Source organism: Saccopteryx bilineata, chromosome 3 (assembly GCF_036850765.1).
Source record: "Saccopteryx bilineata isolate mSacBil1 chromosome 3, mSacBil1_pri_phased_curated, whole genome shotgun sequence".
NCBI lineage: Eukaryota > Metazoa > Chordata > Mammalia > Chiroptera > Emballonuridae > Saccopteryx > Saccopteryx bilineata.
The window spans coordinates 257,441,778-257,467,231 of NC_089492.1; the positions used below are offsets into that span (position 1 = coordinate 257,441,778).

The 25,454-nt window shown below is 46.7% G+C and overlaps 1 protein-coding gene and 1 pseudogene across 1 annotated transcript in view; one reads left to right on the top strand and one right to left on the bottom strand.

Annotated features, from left to right (window-relative positions):
* KIF2C (kinesin family member 2C) overlaps positions 1-22,765 on the bottom strand; it is a 30,835-nt gene extending 8,070 nt beyond the window's left edge. The window contains exons 1-11 of the mRNA XM_066269366.1: positions 22,203-22,765; positions 20,780-20,874; positions 15,140-15,241; positions 14,926-14,974; positions 9,950-10,072; positions 7,190-7,312; positions 6,569-6,669; positions 5,835-5,930; positions 4,970-5,024; positions 4,720-4,882; positions 148-238 (exon numbers count right to left, since the gene is read on the bottom strand). Coding sequence (XP_066125463.1) covers positions 148-238; positions 4,720-4,882; positions 4,970-5,024; positions 5,835-5,930; positions 6,569-6,669; positions 7,190-7,312; positions 9,950-10,072; positions 14,926-14,974; positions 15,140-15,241; positions 20,780-20,874; positions 22,203-22,266 — 1,062 coding nt within the window. The 5' untranslated portion in view covers positions 22,267-22,765. The remainder of the gene's footprint in view (positions 1-147; positions 239-4,719; positions 4,883-4,969; positions 5,025-5,834; positions 5,931-6,568; positions 6,670-7,189; positions 7,313-9,949; positions 10,073-14,925; positions 14,975-15,139; positions 15,242-20,779; positions 20,875-22,202) is intronic.
* LOC136328742 (large ribosomal subunit protein eL15-like) lies at positions 2,146-3,448 on the top strand (annotated as a pseudogene).
* Positions 22,766-25,454: the final 2,689 nt, after the last annotated feature.

A 25,454-nucleotide genomic window follows, 5' to 3' on the forward strand; every position in this document is an offset into this window, starting at 1 on the left:
GAAACATTGATTTCTTGTTACACTTATTCATGCTGTCATTGGCTGATTCTTGTATGTGTGCTCACTGGGGATCGAACCCACAACCACAGCATGTCAGGTCGATGCTCTAACAAACTGAGCTACCCAGCCAGGGCCTAAAATACTCACATATGTCTTGCCACTTCCCGTCTGTCCATATGCAAAACAGGTCGCTTTTCCACCTTGAAAAACTGTGTGTACCAGTGGTCTTGCTGTGAACCTACAAGAAAGGACAGAACGAATATATATCTCTGACTGAAATGTGCACCCTGGAACATGGTCCCGCTGACCTTCTACTGTGGAACTCCTAGGATCTTGATTCCTCCTTCCAAGCACTAGTACCCTCTCCTGCACAGTGGTCCCACCTGCAAATCTGAAATTCTCTCAGCCAACTGGAGGGGGGCTGGACTTGTGAAGATCAAGCTGATGGGCCTGACTGGGTGGTGGTGCAGTGGATAGTGTTGGACTAGGACGTGGAGGACCCAAGTTCGAAACCCTGAGGTAGCCAGCTTGAACGTGGGCTCATCTGGTTTGAGCAAGAGGTCACTCGGTCTGCTGTAGCCCCACGATCAAAACACATATGAGAAAGCAATCAATGAGAAACAAGGTGCCACAAAGAAGAATTGATGCTTCATATTTCTCTCCATTCTGGTCTGTCTGTCCCTATCTGTCCCTCTCTGTCTCTGTCACTCACACACACACACACAATATCAAGCTGATGGTCCACACTAACTGAGCCACCAGCACCTCCTTTGACTCTGGAGACATAAGACAAAAGCCTGAATTTAGAAGCCGATTTCCAGCATAAGATATACTACAAAGTTCAGTGGAAACCCTCTAAAGCAAGAGCCTAAAATATTTTAGGCTTTGTGGACCATGTAGGTCTGTCACATTTTTTTTTAAAGATGTTATTTTTCCCTGGTCGGTTGGCTCAGTGGCTAGAGCACTGGCCCAGTGTATGGACGTCCCGGGTTCAATTCCTGATCAGAGTACACAGAGAAGCGACCATCTGCTTCTTTCCCACTCCCTCTACTCCATTCTCCCTCTTCTCTTCCCGCAGTCAGTGACTCAACTGGTTTGAGCATTGGCCCCAGGTGCTAAGGATAGCTCAGTTGTTCTGAGTGTCAGCCTCAGGTGCTACAAATTGTTTGGGTAATTTGAGCATTTGCTCCAGGCAGGAGTTACCAAGTGGATCCTGGTCCGGATGAATACAGGAGTCTATCTTCCTTCCTCTCACTTAAAAAAAAATTATTTATTGATTTGAGAGAGGAGGGCAAGGAAGCAAGAATTATCAACTCAAAGTTGCTTCACTTTAGTCGTTTACTGCTTGCTTCTTTTTTTTTTTTTTTTTTTTTTTATTAATTTTTTTTTTATTTTTTTTATTTATTTATTTTTTTTCATTTTTCTGAAGCTGGAAACAGGGATAGACAGTCAGACAGACTCCCGCATGCGCCCGACCAGGATCCACCCGGCACGCCCACAATGGGGCGAGGCTCTGCCCACCAGGGGGCGATGCTCTGCCCATCCTGGGCGTCGCCATGTTGCGACCAGAGCCACTCTAGCGCCTGAGGCAGAGGCCACAGAGCCATCCCCAGTGCCCGGGCCATCTTTGCTCCAATGGAGCCTTGGCTGCGGGAGGGGAAGAGAGAGACAGAGAGGAAAGCGCAGCGGAGGGGTGGAGAAGCAAATGGGCGCTTCTCCTGTGTGCCCTGGCTGGGAATCGAACCCGGGTCCTCTGCACGCTAGGCCGACGCTCTACCGCTGAGTACTGCTTGCTTCTTATATGTGCTTTGACGGGGCAAGCCCATGGTTTTGAACCAACAACTTCAGCGCTATGCTCTACTGCACCACCATCGACCAGGCACATTTAAAAAAAAACAAAACAGCCTGACCCGTGGTGGCGCAGTGGATAAAGCATCGACCTTGAATGCTGAAGTTGCCGGTTCAAAACCCTGGGCTTGCCTGGTCAAGGCACATATGGGAGTTGATGCTTCCTGTTCCTCCCCCCCGCCCCGTCCTGTCTGAAATGAATAAAAGAATAAATAATAAAAAAGCAAAACAATCCTGATAGACTGAGAGTCACAGAAAAAGGGCTTGTGACTGGCTATAGCTATCAAGTAAGCCAAGATGGGCATTTACAAGTACACCCAGGAGCTGTGGAGGAAGAAGCAGTCTGATGTAATGTGCCTTCTTCTCAGGGTGCACTGCCAGTTCTTTGTACTCCACAGGGCCCCTGCCCTACCTGGCCTGATAAAGCATGCAGGCTGTGACACGAGGCCAAGCAAGGTCATGCATATATTGAATTTGTATGTGCCATGGTGGCTGCAGACACCCTGTTCCTATGGATATGACAAGTAGCAAGCCTATTCATCATGGTGCTAACTAAAATTTACTCAAAGCCTTCTGTCCGCTGCTGAGGAGTGAGCTGAACGCGACTATAGGGCTCTGAGAGTCCTAAATTCTTACTGGGATAGTGAAGATTCCATGTACAAGTTTTATATAATATATATATATATATATATATATATATATATTTTTTTTTTTTTTTTTTTTTTTGTATTTCCCCGAAGCTGGAAATGGGGAGGCAGTCAGACAGACTCCTGCATGCGCCCGATCGGGATCCACCCGGCACGCCCACCAGGGGCGACATTCTGCCCATCCGGGGCATCGCTCTGTCGTGACCAGAGCCATTCTAGCGCCTGGGGCAGAGGCCAAGGAGCCATCCCCAGCGCCTGGGCCATCCTCTGCTCCAATGGAGCCTTGGCTGTGGGAAGGGAAGAGAGACAGAGAGGAAGGAGAGGGGGAGGGGTGGAGAAGCAGATGGGCGCCTCTCCTGTGTGCCCTGGCCTGGAATCGAACACGGGACTTCCGCACGCCAGGCCAACACTCTACCACTGAGCCAACCAGCCAGGGCCTCTTTATATTTTTTTAATAGTGAGATAGAGAGAGAGGGACAGGGACAGACAGGAAAAGGGAGAGATGAGAAGCATCAACTCATAGTTGTGGCACCTTAGTTGTTCACTGATTGGTTTCTCATATGTGCCTTGACCAGGGGTTACAGCCAATGCAGTGTGACCCCTTGCTCAAGCCTGCGACCATAATAAGGTCATGTCTCTAATCCCACGGTCAAGCCAGTGAGCCGCACTCAAACCAGCAATCTTGGCATTTTGGACCTGGGTCCTCAGCATGCCAGGCTGATGCTCTATTCACTGTGCCACCACCTGGTCAGGCCATGTACAAATTCTCTGAGGTTATCCTCATTCCATCCCATAAGGCTATCAGATGGAATCCTGACACCCAGTGGATCACCTAACCAGTCTACATACACAGGGAGACATGAGGACTGACATCTACAGGCCACAAGAGCCCTGGTCTTAGAAAGGGCTGCCAGTTCCACCCCACTATTGGTGGTTCTCACTGTGTAGCTTGAAGACACAATACACTCCGCTCCACCTTTACAGCTAATGTAAGTAATGTTAGCAAAATTCTTACTTAATAATTCGGGACACTCATGTCTGTTTAAAAATAAACAGGGTAGCCTGACCTGTGGTGGTACAGTGGATAAAGCGTCAACCTGGAAACGCTGAGGTTGCTGGTTCAAAACCCTGGCTTCCCAGGTCAAGGCACATATGGGAGTTGATGCTTCCTGCTCCTCCCCTTCTCTCTCTCTCTCTCTCTCTCTCTCTCTCTGTCTTCCCTCTCTATAATAAATAAAATCTAAAAAAAATAAAAATAAATAAATAAATAAACAGGGTAGGGCTGACCTGTGGTGGCACAGTGGATAAAGCATCAACCTGGAAACGCTGAAGTTGATGGTTCAAAAAAAACCAATGAGCTCACCTGGTCAAGGCACATATGGGAGTTGATGCTTCCTGCTCCTCCCTTCCTTCTATCTCTCTCTCTTTCCCTTTCTCTCTCCTCTCTAAAATGAATGAATAAGATAAAATAATAAAAAAGCATTCATTCAATAAAAAATAAACAGGGTAGGATTGTGAGCCAAATTTGACCCAGAAATTTGTCAACTTCTAGTCTGGAGCAGTGCTGTTCAACAGAACTTTCTATAGATAGATGTTCTATATCTTTTCTGTCTAACAGTAGCTACTTCCACATGTGTCCAGCAAGCACTTGAAATGTATTAAACTTTTTTTTTTTTAAAGACTTTATTCATTTTTTTAGAGGAGAGAGAGAGAGAAGGGGAGGAGCAGGAAGCATCAACTCTCATATGTGCCTTGACCAGGCAAGCCCAGGTTTTCAAACCGGAGACCCCAGTATTTCAGGTCAACACTATCCACTGTGCCACCACAGGCCAGGCATATCGAAGTTTTACTAAACAGCCACATGAGGCTAGAGGGTGCTGTATTAGATAGAGCAATAATAGAGTTTGCTGGGTGCTAAGCCCAGTGGGTAATGGGGCGGCTACATAAGACAACGGAAGAGCCCCTGAAGTCCGCCCAGCCCAGCCTCAGAGAATGCAATGGGTAAAACCTCACCTCTGATCCACCCTAGGATGTGCCGATAAAGCTGTAAAATAGCACATGGCAGCCCAGGAAACAGAGCCAGAGCCAAAGCCAGCTCTACATGATAGCTGATCCAAGGAAAACAAGAGAGGAGGCCAGGAAGGGCTTTAGAGTACAGCATGTCTGTGATCAGTGTTACTACAATGTCTTGTGTTGAGCGTGGGAGAAGAGGCAAGGGACTAACCTATAGATGACTTCATTTGAAGCTGTTTCATCAAACACAAAGTCAAAGCAGAATGCCTGGTTTTCCAGATACTTCGTTAAGTCCACTTTTAACTTGGGCTCATGTACAAAGAGGAGACACTTGCTAGGGACGGAAATCACATCAATTTCTTTCTTGGCCAATTCTGCAAAAAGAGTATTTTCAGGAGATGCTCCCTGGACACGGGAACCCACAATCACTCCAAAGCCCCTTCTGACTGACTGGAGTTTACCTTGTTTATTCAGTGGGCGTTTCCTGACACAAACGCATATTCTATGTTCTTCGATCTTCAAGAGGGTGAGAGGAGACAACCAACCAACAAAAGGTTAGGGCAGTATAAAAAAGAACCCCTCCCCTTCCAGTCCCATGTCTGGCCCAAGCTCTAACACTAGGACCCTGCTTCCCCCATCAGTTACTCAAGAGCACAGGGCGGTAGTTCTCAATTTTCTTCCTGGTGTTCTCACTCTACTGCCTACAGGTTTCAGCACACTTTCATAATTATTGGTAAGAATTTGGCCAACCTATAAAAGTGGGATGGTGGGGTTGAGGAGTAGTTTATAAAGACCGGACTTGGCCCTGGTCGGTTGGCTCAGTGGTAGAGCGTTGGCCCAGCGTGTAGAAGACCTTGGTTCGATTCCCGGCCAGGGCACACAGGAGAAGCGCCCATCTGCTTCTCCACCCTTCTGCCTCTCCTTTCTCTCTGTCTCTCTTTCCCTCCCGCAGCCAAGGCAAAGCTGGCCTGGGCGCTAAAGATGGTTCGATGGCCTCCGTCTCAGGCGCTAGAATGGCTCTGGTTGAAACAGAGTGACGCCCCAGATAGGCAGAGCATTGCCCCCTGGTGGGCATGCCAATGGAACCCGGTTGGACACATGCGGGAGTCTGTCTGACTGTCTCCCCACTTCTCACTTCAGAAAAATACAAAAGACCAGACTCTGCCATCCAGGGCTCATGAACTCCAGTCCACCAAAGGATATTAAAACACTCTCAGGAAAACTGAACATTTCTCAATGCTCTCACTCCTTTAAAGAGATGTTTTCTGCTTCTCAATTGTATACCTATTCAGGAAGGAGAGGTAGAAGCCCTCTGGGTTTACTTACAGGATCAGTCATAGTGAGTGGATGACATTCCAAAGTGGCCCGAAATTCTTTAATCATCCGGGCAAATTCCCAGTTTGGAAAGCTGTTGTCATACTCCTATTTGGGACAGGAGCAAAAAGGAGCTGACTACTAAGATGCAAGTGCTCTCAGACCTCAGTGCTCAGCAGATTTAACATCTCATTGTGCACAAGGCCCATCAGAGTTGACAAAAGTCATACCTGAGCTGACTTCCTCCCACCCTGGCTCTAGGCTGAGAACCCAGGAAGGAAGCCCTGGGAATAGAGATTGGCAAGGGCCTAGGCATGCACCAAACCACTACAGGGACTGGGGCGAGGGCTACTGCTCCTCATCGTTAGGAGATCAGGAGGCTGGGATTCCCCAAAGCAATTAACCCAACTAAGGGGAAATGCTTAAAACGACTGCATGGTAGCACCTCCACCACCACACACACAAGGAGGTTAGGGGAAAGCAGGCAACCGTGCCCAGCAGCCCGCTGGCCACTGCGCTGGGGGATGGGCGTGCCCACTGGACAATCAGCATGAAATAGTCCTCAACTGAAGAACCCCAGAACAATATCTGACTTATTTGTTCTCTGAATCCTGATGAGACACCAATTAAACTTCCTGGATATCAGAACTGGAGCCTCAGTAACCAACTGTATCTGTACTGCTGTTCACATTCCAGTTAAGGACACCTGCCCCAAGCCCTGTGCCCTCCCTTCCCAAGAAAGGTACCTGAGCTCGCTTTATTCTCTCTTCAGAGTTCTGGGCCCTCTTCTCTTCTCGCTTGTTCTTCATTTTTTCCATTTCCTTCACAAAACATGATTTCCTCCGAACTAGGAGCAGAAAATCTTATTCTTTTACTTGTTTAGGCCAGTCAGCCTGCTATTCTCTGGCTGAGGTAGAGTCCTGGGCCTTTCCCAGAACTAGGCCTTCTCTACACCCTTGCTCCTAAATCACCATCAGCAAGGAGAGGAAGCAGATATAACTTTTGGGATGGCTAAACCCACAAAGCAAAGATTTGCTAATATGAGCATTCCAGGTCTAACCACCCAAGCTCTCCCCACACTTCTGTGGCATTTTTCCAACAACCAGAAGTGAGACCATCTCTGCTTGATCTTAATGGTCAGCCAAGATACTATAGCTGTGACAACTCGATTATATTAGAAAGTTCCTGCCGGCTTAAGGGGACAGGGTTACCTCTTGTGAAAACCTGACTCCATGGCCACAGGGAAACATGCCCCCAAGTGACAAATGCAGTTTGAACTCAGGTGTCAAGGTAGGCCAGGTTTGAGACTGGATGTAACTATCTGTCCTGCACAAGGAGCAGAGCAGCAGATAGCTCAGCATGTCTACCTGATTTCAGAGGGCTTTCAGAAGAACTGCCTTGGGTAGAATGAACTTGATCTTTCACCTCTTCGCTGACCACTGTAAATGGTATTTCAGCCACTGCAGGGCAGGAGTTCCTAGAGGGGGCAGCTGTGGGGAAACAAGAGTCATTGGAGGAACAGGCAACTACATCAGCTGTACTCAGCTGACCCTGAGTGGGTCATGGGCCAGGAGGAGGAGGCTACTGCCTGCCAGCTCAGCAAAGGCTCAGGCTCCTACGGTATGAGCAGGGCTCGGGCTTTCCCTTCATCTCAGCCCACACTCTGAACTGGACCAGTATCTGTAGAGGCTGGCACATCGGGTCAAAAAAATCTTAATGGGTGGCCCTGGCCAGTTGGCTCAGTGGTAGAGTGTCAGCCCAGTGTGTAGATGTCCTGGGTTCAATTCCCGGTCAGGGCACACAGGAGAGGCAACCATCTGCTTCTCCACCACTACCCCTACTCTCTCTCTCTTTCTTCTTCTCCCGCAGCCATGGCTCAATTGATTAGGGCGTACCAGCCCCAGGCACTGAGGATAGCTTTGCGGAGCCTTGCCTCAGGTGCTAAAAATAGGTCAGTTGTGAGCATGATCCCAGATGGGCAGGGCATTGGCCCCAGACAGGGGTTGCTGGGTGGATCCTGGTGCGGATGCATGTAAGAATCTGTCTATCTCTCCACCTCTCACTTGGAAAAGGAAGGGAAAAAAAATAGAAAAAAAAAAATCTTAAAATGGTGTGAGTTCCTCAGTATGGGCTGAATTCTTTTTTATTTTTATTTATTTTTATTTTTCTGAAGCTGGAAACGGGGAGAGACAGTCAGACAGACTCCCTCATGCGCCCGACCAGGATCCATCCGGCACGCCCACCAGGGGCGATGCTCTGCTCACCAGGGGGCGATGCTCTGCCCCTCCGGGGCGTCGCTCTGCCAAGACCAGAGCCACTCTAGCGCCTGGGGCAGAGGCCAAGGAGCCATCCCCAGCGCCTGGGCCATCTTTGCTCCAATGGAGCCTTGGCTGCGGGAGGGGAAGAGAGAGACAGAGAGGAAGGAGGGGGGGGGGTGGAGAAGCAAATGGGCGCTTCTCCTGTGTGCCCTGGCCGGGAATCGAACCCGGGTCCCCCGCACGCCAGGCTGACGCTCTACTGCTGAGCCAACCGGCCAGGGCCTGGGCTGAATTCTTTAGGCTTGCCCTAAGCATGGGATCTAGACCAGGCCTTCCTAGTTACTGGGAGAAAAGCCAGGCCTTTCTGACTTCTCAAAAGCCCTGGTACCCAGGTGGTTAACAGGAGCAAAGACTGAAAAGCCAGCAATAATGGAAACAACTAATCATACTGATTCAACACCGAAAGGTACAACCCATGACGACTTATTACTTCCCATATTTGGTCATGATCCTTTTGTTTACCTTCATTTTATAAGAGCTGTATGATATACACAAGATGTAATGATTGTAAAAAAAAAAATGTAATGATTGTATATCTTATAAAATCTGTCTATATTATGTAGTATTTAATAAAAGTTGAGGAACCTGGGTCCTCTGCATCCCAGTCCGATGTTCTATCTACTGCGCTACCGCCTAGTCAGGCTATATTTTTATTTTTTAACTATATTTTTAAACTATGTTTTTATTAAATTTTACTATTAGTTTTAACTATATTTTTAAAATATATATATAAAGTTCAAAAAGAGAAAAAGCTAATCTGTACTATCAGGATTATAGGTACCACTGGGGACTTAAGAACTGGAAGGGGCCTGTCCAGGTGGTGGCGCAGTGGATAGAGCATCGGACTGGGATGCGGAAGGACCCAGTTCGAGACCCTGAGGTCGCCAGCTTGAGCGCGGGCTCATCTGGCTTGAGCAAAGAGCTCACCAGCTTGGACCCAAGATCGCTGGCTCCAGCAGGGGGTTACTTGGTCTGCTGAAGGCCCGCAGTCAAGGCACATGTGAGAAAGCAATCAATGAACAACTAAGAAGTCGTTGGCAACGCGCAACAAGAAACTGATGATTGATGCTTCTCATCTCTTTCCGTTCCTGTCTGTCTGTCCCTGTCTATCTCTGCCTCTGTAAAAAAAATAAAAAAAAAGAACTGGAAGGGACTTTTGGGTGCTGGTAATGCTGTTTGATCTGGGTGTTAGGTTACATGAGTGTGACTGAGGACTATATGCTCAATGATATGTTTACTTTTCTTTATTTATTGTATATTACGTTTAATAAAGTATAAAAAAAGAGAGAGCCCTAGCTGGTTGGCTCAGTGGTAGAGTGTCAGCCCGGTATGTGGATGTCCTGGATTCAATTTCTGGTTAGGGCACATAGGAGAAGCACCATCTGCTTTTCTCCCCTCCCCCTCCTCCGCACAGCCATGGCTCAATCGGCTCAAGTGAATTGGCCAGGGGTGCTGAGGGTGCCTACCCGGCCTCTGCCTCAGGTGCTAAAAAAGCTCCATTGCCAAGCAAGGAGCAATGCCCCAGATGGGCAGAGCATCACCCCCTGGTGGGCGTGCCAGGTGGATCCCGGTAGGGCGCATGCGGGAGTCTGACTGACTGCCTCCCCATTTCCAGCTTCAGAAAAATACAAAAAAAAAAAAAGAGAGAGAGAGAGAGAGATTTTCCAGATAAGGGAGCTGTCAGGCAAGGGCAGAACAGTACTAAGTGAAGGGAGTGTAGGAATCTTAGGATATTCCAGAACTGGTTTGGGGCTATGTGTGAAGAGCTGTTCCAGGGCCTCAAACAGGAAAAACAGCTTTATTACTCACCAGGAACTAAAAACTGTTTGCGGGAATTTACAGGCAAGGGCAGCGCCACTTCCATATCATTCTCCTGAGTGGCGATGGAAACGTCTGAGAGAGTGGACATGCGAGTAAAGCGGCTCCGGAGACCTGAAGAACCGGGGCCAATAGGTATAGCATGATCAGGAGTGCTGATCGGGGCAAGCCTCCAAGATTCTGTACAGGCAAAGTACCAGTGACCCCAAAACTATTTTGTCCACATTCTATAAATCCAATAGTTTCTAAGGGCAACAGAAGCTCCCTCCCACCAGAGCATCTGTCTTGAGTAAATGGAGGGACCTACAGCCAATATCTTCAGACACCATTTCTGAAGAGACAGATCTAATCCCGCACCTACCATTCTACAATAATCTTCTAGACTTCAAAATAACATTATAGTAAATATCAGTATTTCCATCTAATGGAAGGGAACATTAAGGCTCAGAGAAATTAAGCAACTTGCCCAATGTCATTTAATTATAAGTGTCAGGGCCGCAGTGTGAACCCAGAACTGCCAGATTCCAAAGTCTGAGCTTTTACCCCTGCTCCAGAAGCTTTACACAGCCAAGCCTGAGCCACATATCAGAAGCCCAGGAAATCAGCGACCTTGATTTTCTGGAATCTTAAAAGAATGCTTCAGGCCCTAGCCAGTTCAGTTGGTTATGAGCGTCGTCTCAAAACACCAAGATTGGGGGTTCGATCCACGGTCAGGAAGCAACCAGTGAATGCACAACTAAGTGGAACAACAAATAAACGCTTTCCTTTCTCTCTCTCTAAAATCAATAAGTAAAATCTTTAAAATAAATTAATTTAAAAAAAAGAATACCAAACAGAGAAACAAATGAGTTATATTTGAATTCTTATCAATTTCTACCCATCTATATAGCTTTCCTCCATGAGAGAAACCATCTGCCTGGCCTACGGTGGTGCAGTGGATAGAGTGTCAACCTGGAATGCTGAGGTTGCGGGTTCAAAATCCTGGGTTTGCCGGGTCAGAGCACATACAGAAAGCAACATGCAAGCAATGAACAATTGAAGTAAAGCAACTATTGAGTGGATACTTCTAGCCCCTCCACTCTCTAAAATCATATAAAACATTTTTAAAAAAGAGAAACAGGGCCCTGGCCAGTTGGCTCAGTGGTAGAGCGGCGGCCTGGTGTGCAGGAGTCTCGGATTCGATTCCCAGCCAGGGCACACAGGAGAAGTGCCCATCTGCTTCTCCACCCCTCCCCCTCCCCTTCCTCTCTGTTTCTCTCTTCCCCTCCCGCAGCCAAGACTCCATTGGAGCAAAGATGGCCCGTGCGCTGAGGATGGCTCTGTGGTCTCTGCCTCAGACGCTAGAATGGCTCTGGTTGCAACAGAGTGACGCCCCAGATGGGCAGAGCATCGCCCCCTGGTGGGCGTGCTGGGTGGATCCCAGTTGGGCGCATGCGGGAGTCTGTCTGACTGCCTCCTTGTTTCCAACTTCAGAAAAATACAAAAAAAAAAAAAAAAAGAAACAATTCACCTATAAAATAAATCATCAATTTGGAAATAGAACACATGGTGTCATATAGGCAAAGATCAACTTGTAATGAATTCTGAATCTCCTAAATTTGAGCTGATCTGATGGCTCTATATAATCCATGTCTTTCATAAAAACATGAATTTTAAAAAAAGAAAAAAAGAGCATGGCACTGGCCAGATAGCTCAGATGGTTAGGGCATTCTCCCAAAATGCAAAAGTTGCCAGTTTCAATCCCCACTCAGGGGATTGCCATAAACTTATATACAAGAACAGATCAATGTTCCTGTCTCTCACTCTCTTCCCTTCCTCTCACTAAAATCAATAAATAAAAGTTAAAAAATAAATTTTTAAAAGATTTTTAAAAAGAGAATGAATTATTAGTTTCCCAATTTACCAAAAGATTTGTAATCTTGTGTTTCATTTCTACTGTTCAATAACATGCACTTTTTTTTTTTAATTAAATGAGAGGCAGGGAGGCAGACAGACTCCCACACTCGCCCCAACCGGTATGCAGCCGGCAAATACCTTACAGGGCGATGTTCTGCCCATCTGGGCCACTGTTCTGTTGCTCAGCAACCAAGCTATTTTTTTTTTAGTGACTGAGACAAGGTCATGGAGACATCCTCAGTGCCCAGGGCCAACTTGCTTGAACCATTAGAGCTTTGGCTGTGGGAGAAGAGAGAGAGACACAGAGAGAGAGAGAAGGGGGAGGGGTGGAGAAGCAGATGATTACTTCTCCTGTGTGACCTGACTGAATTGAACCTGGGACTTCCACAGGCCAGGCCAACACTCTACCACTTAGCCAATGGGCCAGGCAATAACATGCATCTTTATTAAGCACCAGGGGCCAATGCGCTAGAATCAATTAAGCCATGGCTACAGGAGGGGAAAGAGAGGTAGGGAGAGGGAGGAAGAGGGAGAGAGGGAGGGAGGAAGAGGGAGGGGGGAGGGAGAAAGAGAAGGTGAAGGGGAGGAAAAGCAGATGGTCGCTTCGCCTGTGTGTGCCCTGTGTGGTATTTAAACCTGGGACTTCCAGGCCTGACTTGTGGTGGCACAGTGGATAAAGCGTCGACCTGGAAATGCTGAGGTCGCCGGTTCGAAACCCTGGGCTTGCCTGGTCAAGGCACATATGGGAGTTGATGCTTCCAGCTCCTCCCCCCCGTCTCTCTCTCTCTCTCTCTCCTCTCTAAAATGAATAAATAAAATTTAAAAAAAAATTAAAAACAAAAAAACCTGGGACTTCCAGATACTAGTCCAACGCTCTCCACTGACCCAACCAGCCAAGGCTTGTGTATTTCCATTATAAGGAGCTGCGGCTATATCCACTGCCACTCCCATGTCTCCTGTAGACCAGCAAGAGAATGCCAGCACCGCACCACTCATGCCCAGCCCAAGCTAACTACATCATCCTTCACCTTGGGTCTCCAGGAACCTGAAGCTCCAGCCAAGTAATTATCTTGGCCCTGAGGTAGCTAGATCATGCAGGGCAGTGATATTCTCTGGACGGGGTTAGGCATGAAGGGATAGCTGGCTCTGAACAATAGCTGGATTTCTTGGGCCTATAGCTAGCTACCCTCTATGGTCACAGACCATGCAGTCAAAGTAGGTTTATGTCAACGTCTACAGAGAAAATCCAACCCTTTTTGTATACAATTTAATGGGTTTGGAGATAAGTATACACCTATAAAACCATCATCACAATCAATGCCATAAACTTATCCATCACCTCCAAAAGTTTCCTCCCACTCCCTTTATTTCTTTTCCCTTTTTCAGTAAGAGCACTAACATGAGATCTTCCTATTCTCTCAGTAAAAAAAAAATAATTTTTATTATTATTATTATTTTTTTGGTAAGAGAGGCGGAGAGAGGGACAGATAGAAACAGACAAGAAGAGAGAGATGAGAAGCATCAACTCTTCGTAGAAGCACCTTAGTTGTTCACTGATTGCTTTCTCATATGTGCCTTGACCGGGGGGCTACAGCAGAGCAAGTGATCCCTTGCTCAAACCAGATGAGCCCATGCTCAAGCTGGCGACCTTGGGGTTTCGAATCTGGGTCCTCCAAGTCCCATTCCGATGCCCCATGCACTGCGCCACTGCCTAGTCAGGCTTTAATTTTTATTTATTTATTTATTTATTTATTTTTAGTTTATTTATTTATTTATTTTTTTTACAGAGACAGAGAGAGAGTCAGAGAGAGGGATAGACAGGGACAGACAGGAAAGGAGAGAGATGAGAAGCATCAATCATCAGTTTTTCGTTGTGCGTTGCGACACCTTAGTTGTTCATTGATTGCTTTCTCATATGTGCCTTGACCGTGGGCCTTCTGGAGAGCGAGTAACTCCTTGGTGGAGCCAGTGACCTTGGGTCCAAGCTGGTGAGCTTTTGCTCAAACCAGATGAGCCTGTGCTCAAGCTGGTAACCTCGGGGTCTCGAACCTGGGTCCTTCCGCATCCCAGTCCGACACTCTATCCACTGCGCCACCGCCTGGTCAGGCTTATTTATTGATTTTAGAAGAGAGAGAAAGGGAGAGGGGAGGGGGGAGGGAGAGAGAGAGAGAGGGAGAGTGGGAGAGAGGAAGAGAGGGAGAAAGGGAGGTAGAGAGAAAGGGAGGGAAGGAAGGAGGGAGAGAGATCAATTTGTTGTTCCACTTTATTTATACACTCATTGGTTGATTCTTGTATGTGCCCTGATTTGAGATTGAACCTGCAACCTGGGTGTATTGGAATGATGCTCTCCAATTGAGCCACCCGGCTATGGCCTCACAGTAAATTTCTAAGTAGACAACGCGATACTGTTAATCATAGGCCCTATGACGTACATTAGATCTCTAGAACTTCCTTATCTTTTTTTTTTTTTTTTTTGTATTTTTCTGAAGTTGGAAACAGGGAGGCAGTCAGACAGACTCCCGCATGCGCCCGACCAGGATCCACCCGGCATGCCCACCAGGGGGCGATGCTCTGCCCATCTGGGGCATTGCTCCACTGCAACCAGAGCCATTCTAGCGCCTGAGGCAGAGGCCACAGAGCCATCCTCAGCGCCCGGGCCAACTTTTCTCCAATGGAGCTCGGCTGCGGGAGGGGAAGAGAGAGACAGAGAAGAAGGAGAGGGGGAGGAGTGGAGAAGCAGATGGGTACTTCTCCTGTGTGCCCTGGCCAGGAATTGAACCTGGGACTCCTGCACGCCAGGCCGATGCTCTACCACTGAGCCAACTGGCCAGGCTTCCTTATCTTGCATAACTGAAACTTTGTACTCTCTGCCCAATACTTCCCCATCTCCTCTTCCCTGCAGGTTGGATTATTCCTCACTGAGGAAAATATTTGGAAGACAGGGCAGGACTCAGCTCACAATAGCAGCCAATGGCTAAACTGGAGCAATGAGTCTACTTCACAGCTTCCTGAGTTCCAGAACATCAGTCCAGGCACAACTCATGACAAAAAGCTAGTAGAAATCCATTTACCTTCTTTTGGAGCAGGAATTTTGGAGTTGACTGATCTGCGTTTTTGTTTCTGAAAAGCAAAACACACCATCACAAAATATGGCTTTTATCAATTCCCAAGGGCCCATGTGCTGTGCTGAAGTCCTAGGCAGTTCCAAGAAACAATCCAGTAAAGAGCCAACAAGCCAAGTGAATCCCCTGGGGCACTGGCTTCAACCAGACGACAGGTACCTACCTGAACCCCTACATTCGCCTGCAAGGGCAGATTATCCTTCGGGTGTAACGGACGAAGCTGTAAGAGTTCTGGGTTTATTGAGGCCACATCATCAAAATCAATCTGCAAGAAGCATATAAGTTTCAATGAAACAACATTGCTTGTTTTATTTACCTCTAGATTCAGACTTTACCAACTTTAAGTTCCACCAGGTACTAAGAGCAATAAACAAATATTTATGCCTTAGTTGTGGTTTACCATCTAGACGGATATTGGTTTCTGATTTCCAAGCTAATGGTAGAGGTCAGTGAGAATGAGGTGAAGAGGAAGATAGGCAGGCAAGCAGTCCACAGTAGATCTAGGTCACCTGGCTCCCCTACTGTTCTGCTGGGCAGTGGGGTCCTGCTGGGCACAGTACCCCAAACACTTCTTGCTGGCTGACACAGAGGTGTCTACAAGTTCTAACTGTCCCAGTGATAGTAAAAATGGAGGGCCCTTCAGGATCTTATGAGCAGGGACAAGTTCCCAAGAGCTGCTACCTAACCCTAAGTCTATCTACATTTTCTAATGGGCCCAGAAACTTCTTCCCAAGTCATTGTCCTGCTCTAGCCTGCAATGAGGTCACAATTCTAGGTTTACCTCACCAGAGGCCTGAAACTCTAGAAACAACTCAAACTTCATCAGGATACTTCAAACACACCAGGGTGAGAGTTTTACCTATTTATTAACTGCCCTATTCAAAAATTTATTATGGCCCTGGTCGGATAGTTCAGTTGGTTAGAGCAGTGGTCCCCAACCTTTTTTGGGCCACGGACTGGTTTAACGTCAGAAAATATTTTCACGGACCGGCCTTTAGGGTGGGACGGATAAATGCACAAAATACAATTATGCGACCAGCATAAAAGCTGTGGTATTTTTAGCCTGACCTCTGGTGGCGCAGTGGATAAAGCGTCGACCTGGGAACACTGAGGTTGCCGGTTCAAAACCCTGCACTTGTCTGGTCAAGGCATATATGGGAGTTGATGCTTCCTGCTCCTCCCCCCTTTATCTCTCTCTCCCTCCCTCCTCTCTAAAATGAATAAATTAAAAAAAAAAACCTGTGGTACTTTTAAATATAATTGTCGAACTTATGAGATAAGCATCAAGAGTGAGTCTTAGACAAATGTAACGGAGAGAATCTGGTCATTTTTTAAAAATAAAACATCAGCCTGACCAGGCAGTGGCGCAGTGGATAGAGTGTCGGCTGGGATGCGGAGGACCCAGGTTCGAGACTCCGAGGTCTCCAGCTTGAGCGCAGGCTCATCTGGCTTGAGTAAAAAGCTCACCAGCTTGGACTCAAGGTTGCTGGTTCAAGCAAGGGGTTACTCAGTCTGCTGAAGGCCGCGGTCAAGGTATATATGAGAAAGCAATCAATGAACAACTAAGGTGTCTTAACAAAAAACTGATGATTGATGCTTCTCCTCTCTCTCCGTTTCTGTCGGTCTGTCCCTATCTATCCTTCTCTCTGACTCTCTCTGACCCTGAAAAAAGAAACAAAACTTCATGAAATCTTAATAATTAAAAAAAAAATAAATAAAACATCATTCAGACTTAAATATAAATAAAACGGAAACAATGTAAGTTATTTATTCTTTCTCTGTGGACCGATACCAAATGGCCCACGAACCGGTACCGGTCTGCAGCCCAGGGGTTGGGGACCACTGGGTTAGAGCACTGTCCTGAGACACTGAGATTGTGGGTTCAATCCCTGGTCATGGCACGTACAAGAAACAACTAAGGAATGCATAAATAAGTGGAATAACAAATCAATGTCACTCTTCTTCCCTCTTTCTAAAATCAATAAAAGAATAAAAAATTTTATTATGCATAAATACGGTGGTAAAAAGAAGGTATTCAAAGATAAATTAAGACAGCCTGACTGGGCAGTGGCACTGTGGACCGAGCGATGGACTGGGATGAGGAGGACCCAGGTTCGAGATCCCGAAGTCGCCAGCTTGAGCGCAGGCTCATCTGGTTTGAGCAAAGATCATCAGCTTGGACCCAAGGTCGCTGGCTCCAGCAAGGGGTTACTCAATCTGCTGAAGGCCCACAGTCAAGGAACATTAGAGAAAGCAATCAATGAACAACTAAGGTGTCACAACGAAAAACTAATGATTGATGCTTCTCATCTCTCTCTGTTCCTGTCTGCCTGTCCCTATCTATCCCTTTCTCTGACTTTCCTATCTCTGTAAAAAACAAACAAACAAAAAAAACCAAAAAGATAAATTAAGACATATATATTGCCTGGCCTGTGGTGGTGCAGTGAATAGATCATTGACCTGGAACGCTGAGGTCACTGGCTCAAGACCCTGGGCTTGCCCGGTCAAGGCACATACAAGTAAGCAATGAGCAACTAAAGTGAAGCAGCTTGGAACTGCCTACCCCTCCTCGCTCTATAAAATCAGTAAGTAAAATCTTAAAAAAGGCCCTGGCCGGTTGGCTCAGTGGTAGAGCATCGGCCTGGCGTGCAGAAGTCTGGGTTCAATTACCGGCCAGGGCACACAGGAGAAGCACCCATCTGCTTCTCCACCCCTCCCCCCCCCTTCCTCTCTGTCTCTCTCTTCCCCTCCCACAGCGAGGCTCCACTGGAGCAAAGATGGCCCAGGCGCTGGGGATGGCTCCTTGGCCTCTGCCCCAGGCGCTGGAGTGGCTCTGGTCACGACAGAGCAACTGCCCCGGAGGGGCAGAGCATCGCCCCCTGGTGGGCAAAGCGTCGCCCCCTGGTGGGCGTGCCCAGTGATTCCGGTCGGGCGCATGTGGGAGTCTGTCTGACTGTCTCTCCCCGTTTCCAGCTTCAGAAAAATACAAAAAAAAAAAAAAAAAAAAAAAAAATTAAGACATATATCACCCTTGCCTCCAGTGAGCTTATAGTCTAATGGGGGGGGGGGGTTGAGAAAAAACTCACATGTACAAAAGGGCTAGAAACCAAAGCATGGGAGAGATAAGGAAGACTGACAGAAAACAAAAGCTGACAAGTACTTCAGTAACCACACCTCTATCCACTTTTCTGGATCCTTACTATAAACCCCTCCCCCATTTCCAATCCCCAAACTACAGAGAGCATAAACAACACAGGAGACCAGAGTCCTAATCCTAATTCTGACATTAACTGATTTTACATTGATTGAGGTGAACATTCTAGGAGGAGGGAATAAAAGTGTAAAGGCAGCGGCCCTGGCCGGTTGGCTCAGCGGTAGAGCGTCAGCCTGGCGTGCAGGAGTCTCGGGTTGATTCCAGGCCAGGGCACACAGGAGAAGCACCGATCTGCTTCTCCACCCCCCTACCCCTCCTTCCTCTCTGTCTCTTTCTTCCCCTTCCGCAGCCGAGGCTCCATTGGAGCAAAAAGATGGCCCGGGCACTGGGGATGGCTCCTTGGCCTCTGCCCCAGGCGCTAGAGTGGCTCTGGTTGTGACAGAGCGACGCCCCAGGCCCCAGATGGGCAGAGCATCTCCCCCTGGTGGGCATGCCGGGTGGATCCCGGTCGGGCGCATGCGGGAGTCTGTCTGACTGCCTCTCCATTGCCAGCTTTGGAAAGTAAAAAAAAAAAAAAGAGTGTAAAGGCAGCAAGGCACCAGGCCTGATCACACAGTGGGGAGCTACCACATTTGCCCATGGCACAGGATACTTGATATGATACAAAGAAAAAGGTTAATTGGGGATAGATCTTTTAGATTTTATTTATTCATTATTCATTTTTAGAGAGAGAGAGAGAAAGAGAGAAGGGGCAGAGGAGTAGGAAGCATCAACTCCCATAAGTGCCTTGACCAGGCAAGCCCTAGGTTTGAACCGGCAACCTCAGCATTCCAGGTCAACACTTTATCCACTGCACCACTACAGGTCAGGCAGGACCAGATCTTGAAAAGGTTTTGTTTTTTTTTTTTTTAATTTCTTTTCTTTTTATTTATTCATTTTAGAGAGGAGAGAGAAAGAGACAGAGAGGAGAGAGAGACAGGGGGGAGGAGCTGGAAGCATCAACTCCCATATGTGCCTTGACCAGGCAAGCCCAGGGTTTCAAACCGGTGACCTCAGCATTTCCAGGTCGATGCTTTATCCACTGCGCCACCACAGGTCAGGCTTGAAAAGGTTTTGAATGCCTCATAAGAAGTTTGGACCTATTCCACAGGCAATATTTGAGCTGGAGTGAGACGCAATAAGAGGTGTATTTCTAGCCTTGGCCGGGAAGTTCAGTTGGTTACTAGAGCATTGTCCTGATATGCTAAGGCTGCAGGTTCGATCCCTGGCCAGGACACATAAAAGAATCAACCAATGAATGCATAAATAGGTAGAACAATAAATCAATGTTTCTATCTCTCAAATCAACCAGCAAATATATATATATTAGATTTATTTATTGATTTTAGACAGAGAAGAGAGAGAGGAAAGGTGTATGGAGGGAGGGTGGCCAGGAAGCATCAACTCGTAGTAGTTGCTTCTCGTATGTGCCTTGGCTATGCAAGCCCTGGCTTCAAATCGGTGACCTTAGCATTCCAGGTGGAGGCTTTATCCACTGCGCCACCACAGGTCAGGCTTATTTTTGTTTTTGTATTGTACATATTGATATTTTATCATCTGGCATTTTAGAACCAGCACAAAAGGATTTGTTGACTAAATCCTCGCAACAAACCTGTGAGGTAGATATCATCACCCTCATTTTTGATGAGGAAACTGAATTTCTAAGAACAGTAGAAACATGCCTGAGAACACACAAAATAGTGGCAGGGACAGATTAGAATCCAGGTTTTCATACTCCTAGCCTGCTGACCTCTTCACCACACCGCAATGCCTCTAAAATACAAACGTCTTAGTCACAGCTCTTCTCTCCTCAAAATCCAAGGCATCCCACTGCCTACAGAATAAAATCGCAAACATTTTAGTGCCAGAGATGAAGATCCGGAACTCTGAGCCTTCTACTGCCAGGAGCTAGCTTCAGTAGTCCCCATGAGGACCATCTGTTAAACCTTTTGACCACTCCCACAAGCCCAGCTCATCCTCACTGAGTTCACCTCTGTTCCACCGCTGTTCTAGCACTGTTCACTTGGGCCATTTATCACAAGTTACCTTCTGTTACTTGGTATTCAGAAACATACTTTTGTCTTTTCCACTACTAGGTCATCAATTTTGCTCAGCAATTATCATATGCATTCAGAAGATAGGTTGTGTGAGCAAGGTTTTAGGATTCTGTGCAGTTTGCTTCATACAAACACACCAGGAACTGTTGATTGCTTCAATTTAGAACAGGGCTTACTGAATAAAACCCCAATGTAGCCCAGGAGGATCATGTTTGAGATCAAGGAGAACACAGCATTAAAGACAAAGGCTCACCCCAGTCAGGTAGCTCAGCTGACTGGAGTATCATCCTGATATGCCAAAGTTGTGGGTTCGATCCCAGTCAGAGCACATACAAGAATCAACCAATGAAAGCATAAATAAGTGGAACAACAAATCAGTTTTTCTCTCTCTAAAACAAACAAATAAACAAAACACAAGGCTCTCAGCTTTGCGCAGGGGCAGGATCATAGCCAATGGAGTTTATCTGAGGCATAATTATTACTAATAAAAACACAGACACACAAGGCTCTTACAAGTTCCATTTTCACACATATTTTTTTAGGTAGGACCTACCTCTTTGCCCTTTGTGGCACCTCCTTCTGTCCATTCCACTGAAACAAAAGCTTTCTCCAAGTTCACAGTTTTTATGTTGGCACTGTGAATTAAGCCTACAGAATGAAAAGGCCAAAGTTATCCATCTTTTTCACTTTTAGGATCCCATGGAGACTCTCAATTTGGAGCAGACCTAAAGGAAAAGACAGCTACCTTTTTTTTTTAGCAGTTGGAGACAAATCTCCTGGCACTTCATCCTTAGGACATCCCATAGGGAGGTAGGCAGAGAGCAAGTCTTAAAACCAAGTTGCAGTGGATTTAGGATTCAGCCCCATTCAAAAGAGAGCCTATATACAGAAATGTTTAACTGAAACCTATATATTGGTCAATGATACCTCATTAAATTTAATTTTCTAAATAAAAAAGAAAGCCTACAGAGTAGGGTGATGGTATGTTTGGGCAGGGGAGTCACTACAGTAGTCCTTGGGTGAATTGTTCCTCAACACAGCACTGAAGCTCTAGTGCCCTCGAGTTTCCCTGTCTCACTCCAGGCGGTTCTAATGACTCGTGTATTAGACCTGTCAGAGCTGCCCTAGCTGCTTAATTTAAAAAAAAAAAAAAAAAAAAAAAAGGGCCTGACCAGGCAGTGGCAAAGCGAATCGGGCATGGTACTGGGATGAGGAGGACACAGGTTCGAGACCCCGAGGTCGCCAGCTTGAGTGTGGGCTCATCTGGTTTGAGCAAAGCTCACCAGCTTGGACCCAAGGTCGCTGGCTCGAGCAAGGGGTTACTCGGTCTGCTGAAGGCCCGCAGTCAAGGCACATATGAGAAAGCAATCAATGAACAACTAAGGTGTCGCAAGGAAAAACTAATGATTGATGCTTCTCATCTCTCTCCGTTCCTGTCTGTCTGTCCCTATCTATCTATCCCTTTCTCTGTCTCTGTGTATAAAAAAAAAAAAAATCAAAGGAAAAAAAGAAGTGTATTGACTAAAAATAAATAAAGAGGAAAAAAAAAAAAAGTGACAGAACCGCAAGCTCCTGAAGGGCAGGGATCTGGTTTATCTTGTTACCCTGAATTCCAGTGCCTGACACACACAGGTGCGCAGTATTCATAGGAGAGCAGAGAGCCAGGAAGCCGAGAGCTGTACAAGACCAGGACAATTTCAGCGGAGAATTTTGGAGGAGAAATTAATCCAGCAATCTTAACTTCCCTGAGAGGTCCACGGACGGGAGGATCCCCTCCTACTACCAGAGGACGGGAGGGGGCCTACAGCTAGTTCGGAGGCCGCTCGCTCGGGAAGACCGAATGCCAGTGCAGAGACCCGGTTCTGTGGGGTACGGGGAACCCCGGCAGTGTCTCAGGGCTCTGCCGTAGGGGGAGGGGCAGTAATTTCACCGTCTCACAGCCCAAGGGCACCGTGGCCTGGGACCCCGCCCCTTACCATTACTGCGTTGAATCTTGATGTCGAGACCGGGATACAAGCGGGCCTGAAGCGACGAGTCCATTGGGCAGTCGACAGGTGCGCCGGAAAAAAACAAGAGAAGCAAAAAGTTCCAACTCTGCTAACCCTACAAAGTCTCAACGCCGCGTAAACCGCCGCAGTTTAAATCCCGCGCGCCAGCGTCCCTGAACGTCCACACGCTGTCGTCAGCCTCGCTTCCGCCAGTCAGCGGCGGGCCTGCCGCCTTTTGGGATATGTAGTCTCCGACGTTTCCGGCGCCTGGGACCGCCCACTCTCTAGCCGCAGCTGCCAGCGCAGGGTCTGCTGGGAGCTTCAGGATCCTCTCGGGGAGGGAGTGTTGTTTTATTTCTTCTTCTTTTTTTTCTTCTTATTCTTTAGCAGCTTTGAAAGCCCTTCTTCACGGGGGTTCCACATCCCCAGAGTCCCAAATCAAGAAAGCCTCCAAATCTGCCCTACCTACATTCTAGTCCCAAACAAATTTAACCAGTACCAGTCCCAGACAGAAAAGCAAAAGCAAAAATTCAGAGGAAAGTCAGAAAATTTATTCAGTAAAGCAAAAAGAGGTGCTTTACCCTCCTACTTGATTTTTCTGCCAAATTGTCCAAATTGTTGAAATTAGGAACCGAGGGTGTCCACCGGAGAACTGACTGGACCCCACAGAAAAAGCAGGCGCCCTAGAACCTCTTAGGTGGCGCCTCTCCTCGGGATTCAAGTGGGGCGGGGCAGCTCAGCGGAGAGTCCGTCCAATTCGGGGTGTCTCTAGTCAGTGATGGGAAATACCGGATCCTAGACGAGCCCCCAAATGTTATAAAGTACTGCATCCCAGATGCTGAAAGGTACTGTACCTCTCTTCATCAAGTTCACGTAGAGATATCCAGTCCAGATAAATTTTGAAGAGTTTTATTGAAGAAGGAAATTTTAAATATGCCAGCTGCATATGGCTGACAGGGGACATCTGCGGGCCCAAATAGTGCAGCCTCAAAAATAGTTCTGGGCTGCTTATATACCCTTGATCACATGCGGCAGAAGAGAGCATGACATTATGGCACAACTATTAATAAGATTATAACATTTGTCTAGGGGATAAGACCCTAGACAGAAACATTAAGACCCTCAAGGTAACACAATCAAAGATATTTACAAATCTTTCAGGGTTCCTCTTCCCTCACTAGCCTAGAAGTATTTTACTCTCAAGATTTCTAGGAAAGGGAGGAACTACAATCAATGAAAGGTGGTATGTAAATTCTGCCTCCTATTAAAAGGGAAGAAGTTTCTCAGTTAACCTTAATCTGTTAAGAGAATTTAAAACCAAATGACCCTTTCCTGACCTGTGGTGGTGCAGTGGATAAAGCGTGGACCTGGAAATGCTGAGGTCACCAATTCAAAACCCTGGGCTTGCCTAGTCAAGGCACATATGGGAGTTGATGCTTCCAGCTCTTCCCCCCTTCTATCTCCTCTCTCTCTCTCTCTCTCTCTCTCTCTCTCTCTCTCTCTCTCCCTCTCCTCTCTAAAATGAATAAATAAAAACTAAAAAAAAACAAAACCCAAAAACCAAATGACCCTAGTCTTCCTTGTAAATCAGGAGACTTTTACATTCCTTTTCCTCCATTTTCCAAGGAAAGGGACAGAAAGGCCTGACCTTTCCTCCCAGAATATTAATATTAATTTGCAGCTTTTTGGTACTGTAAAGCCAGTAACCACGGCCACCATCACAGCTGCCTGGCCAGTGCAGGTTCGCATTAGATTTGGACAGACGTTAATGAAACAACGGAGCCAAGAACTGGTGGGCCATTAGCTTTAATCCTAGCTTGCACCCAGCAGGCAAGAAATATACACAGTGGGAAAAACACTTCCCTTTCCATTCAGGGCTCCCAAAGCCACTGACTTATCTGAGTTTCCTAGAATCAAAGGTTTCTAACCTCACCAGTCTCATTCACCTCTGTTCTCCATCTTTTTCTCTCTGCACAAACTTTACACAAACTGGCTTCTCCTTCAGCACTCCACCATCTTGGCTGCCTCTTCTCTTCTCCACGTGGCCTTTCTCTGCTCTCTACTCTAATGCTAATCTTAGGAACCGAGATATTTTTCTTTTTTATTGATAGGTTTTAGAGAGGCAAAAAGAGGGAGGGAGGGAGTGAAGCATTCATTTGTTGTTCCACTTAGTTGTGCGATCTTTGGTTGCTTGTAGTGTGTGACCTGGCCAGGGATCAAACCTGAAACCTTGGCTTTTGGAACTACACTCTTAACTTGCCATGACTTTTAAAATTATTTATTTATTCATTCATTTTAGAGAGGAGAGAGAGAAAGAGAATGAAGGTGGTGGTGGTGGTGGTGAGCAGGAAGCATCAACTACCAGATGTGCCTTGCCTAGGAAGCCCAGGGTTTCAAACCAGCAACCTCAGCGTTCTAGGTCTATGCTTTTAGCCACTTGGCCACCACAGGTCAGGCAGCTTTTCTTTTTCTTAATTAAAAAATTTTAATTGAATTTATTGGGGTGACATTTGTTAATAAAATGATACAGGTTTCAGGTGTATAATTCTATATATAGCACATCCTCTGTATGTGTTCACCACCCCAACAGAATGGTTCTCGTTCCTGGCTGTTTTACCCAAGGACTTCTGTACTGCTGGGTTCCCCCAAACTGGGAAATTTCAGTGTGGTGTTTGAGTGAGGGCTCTGGGGCTCTACAGACACGGGTTCCAATCCCAAATCCTGTTACTAGTTCAGTGACAGGGACAAGTTAGAAACTTGACTCTGGATTCTTTCTTTGCACGATGGGGAGGGAGCATGTTTTCTCACTCGCAGAGTTACTTCCAAGTTTAAAGGAGGGACTCTGTAAAAAATAATACTTAAAAATAAAGGAGGTATTACGCTTAAAGTGCATGGAAAATGCATTCACTAGATACCCATTGTGTTTTCCAGGTGCTGGGCATGGTGCTAGGTCCTGGCAATAGTAGTTTTTGCCCTCTTTGACTTATTTTCATATGAACGGGTGACAAAAAAAGTAGATAACAAGTAAATGATGAATTGTGTAAGTGCTCTGAGGAAAACCAAAAGCTGAAATAGAGAATAATGGAGGAACCTACTTTAGATAAAGTAGCCAGAAATATTTAACTGGATAGTGATATTTAACTGGAGTCTATAAAATAAGGAAGAACAGACCATATCAAAATGGAGGGCAGGGAGATGAGAGCCTTCCAGACTAAGATTTGAGAATGGTATGTGCAAAGG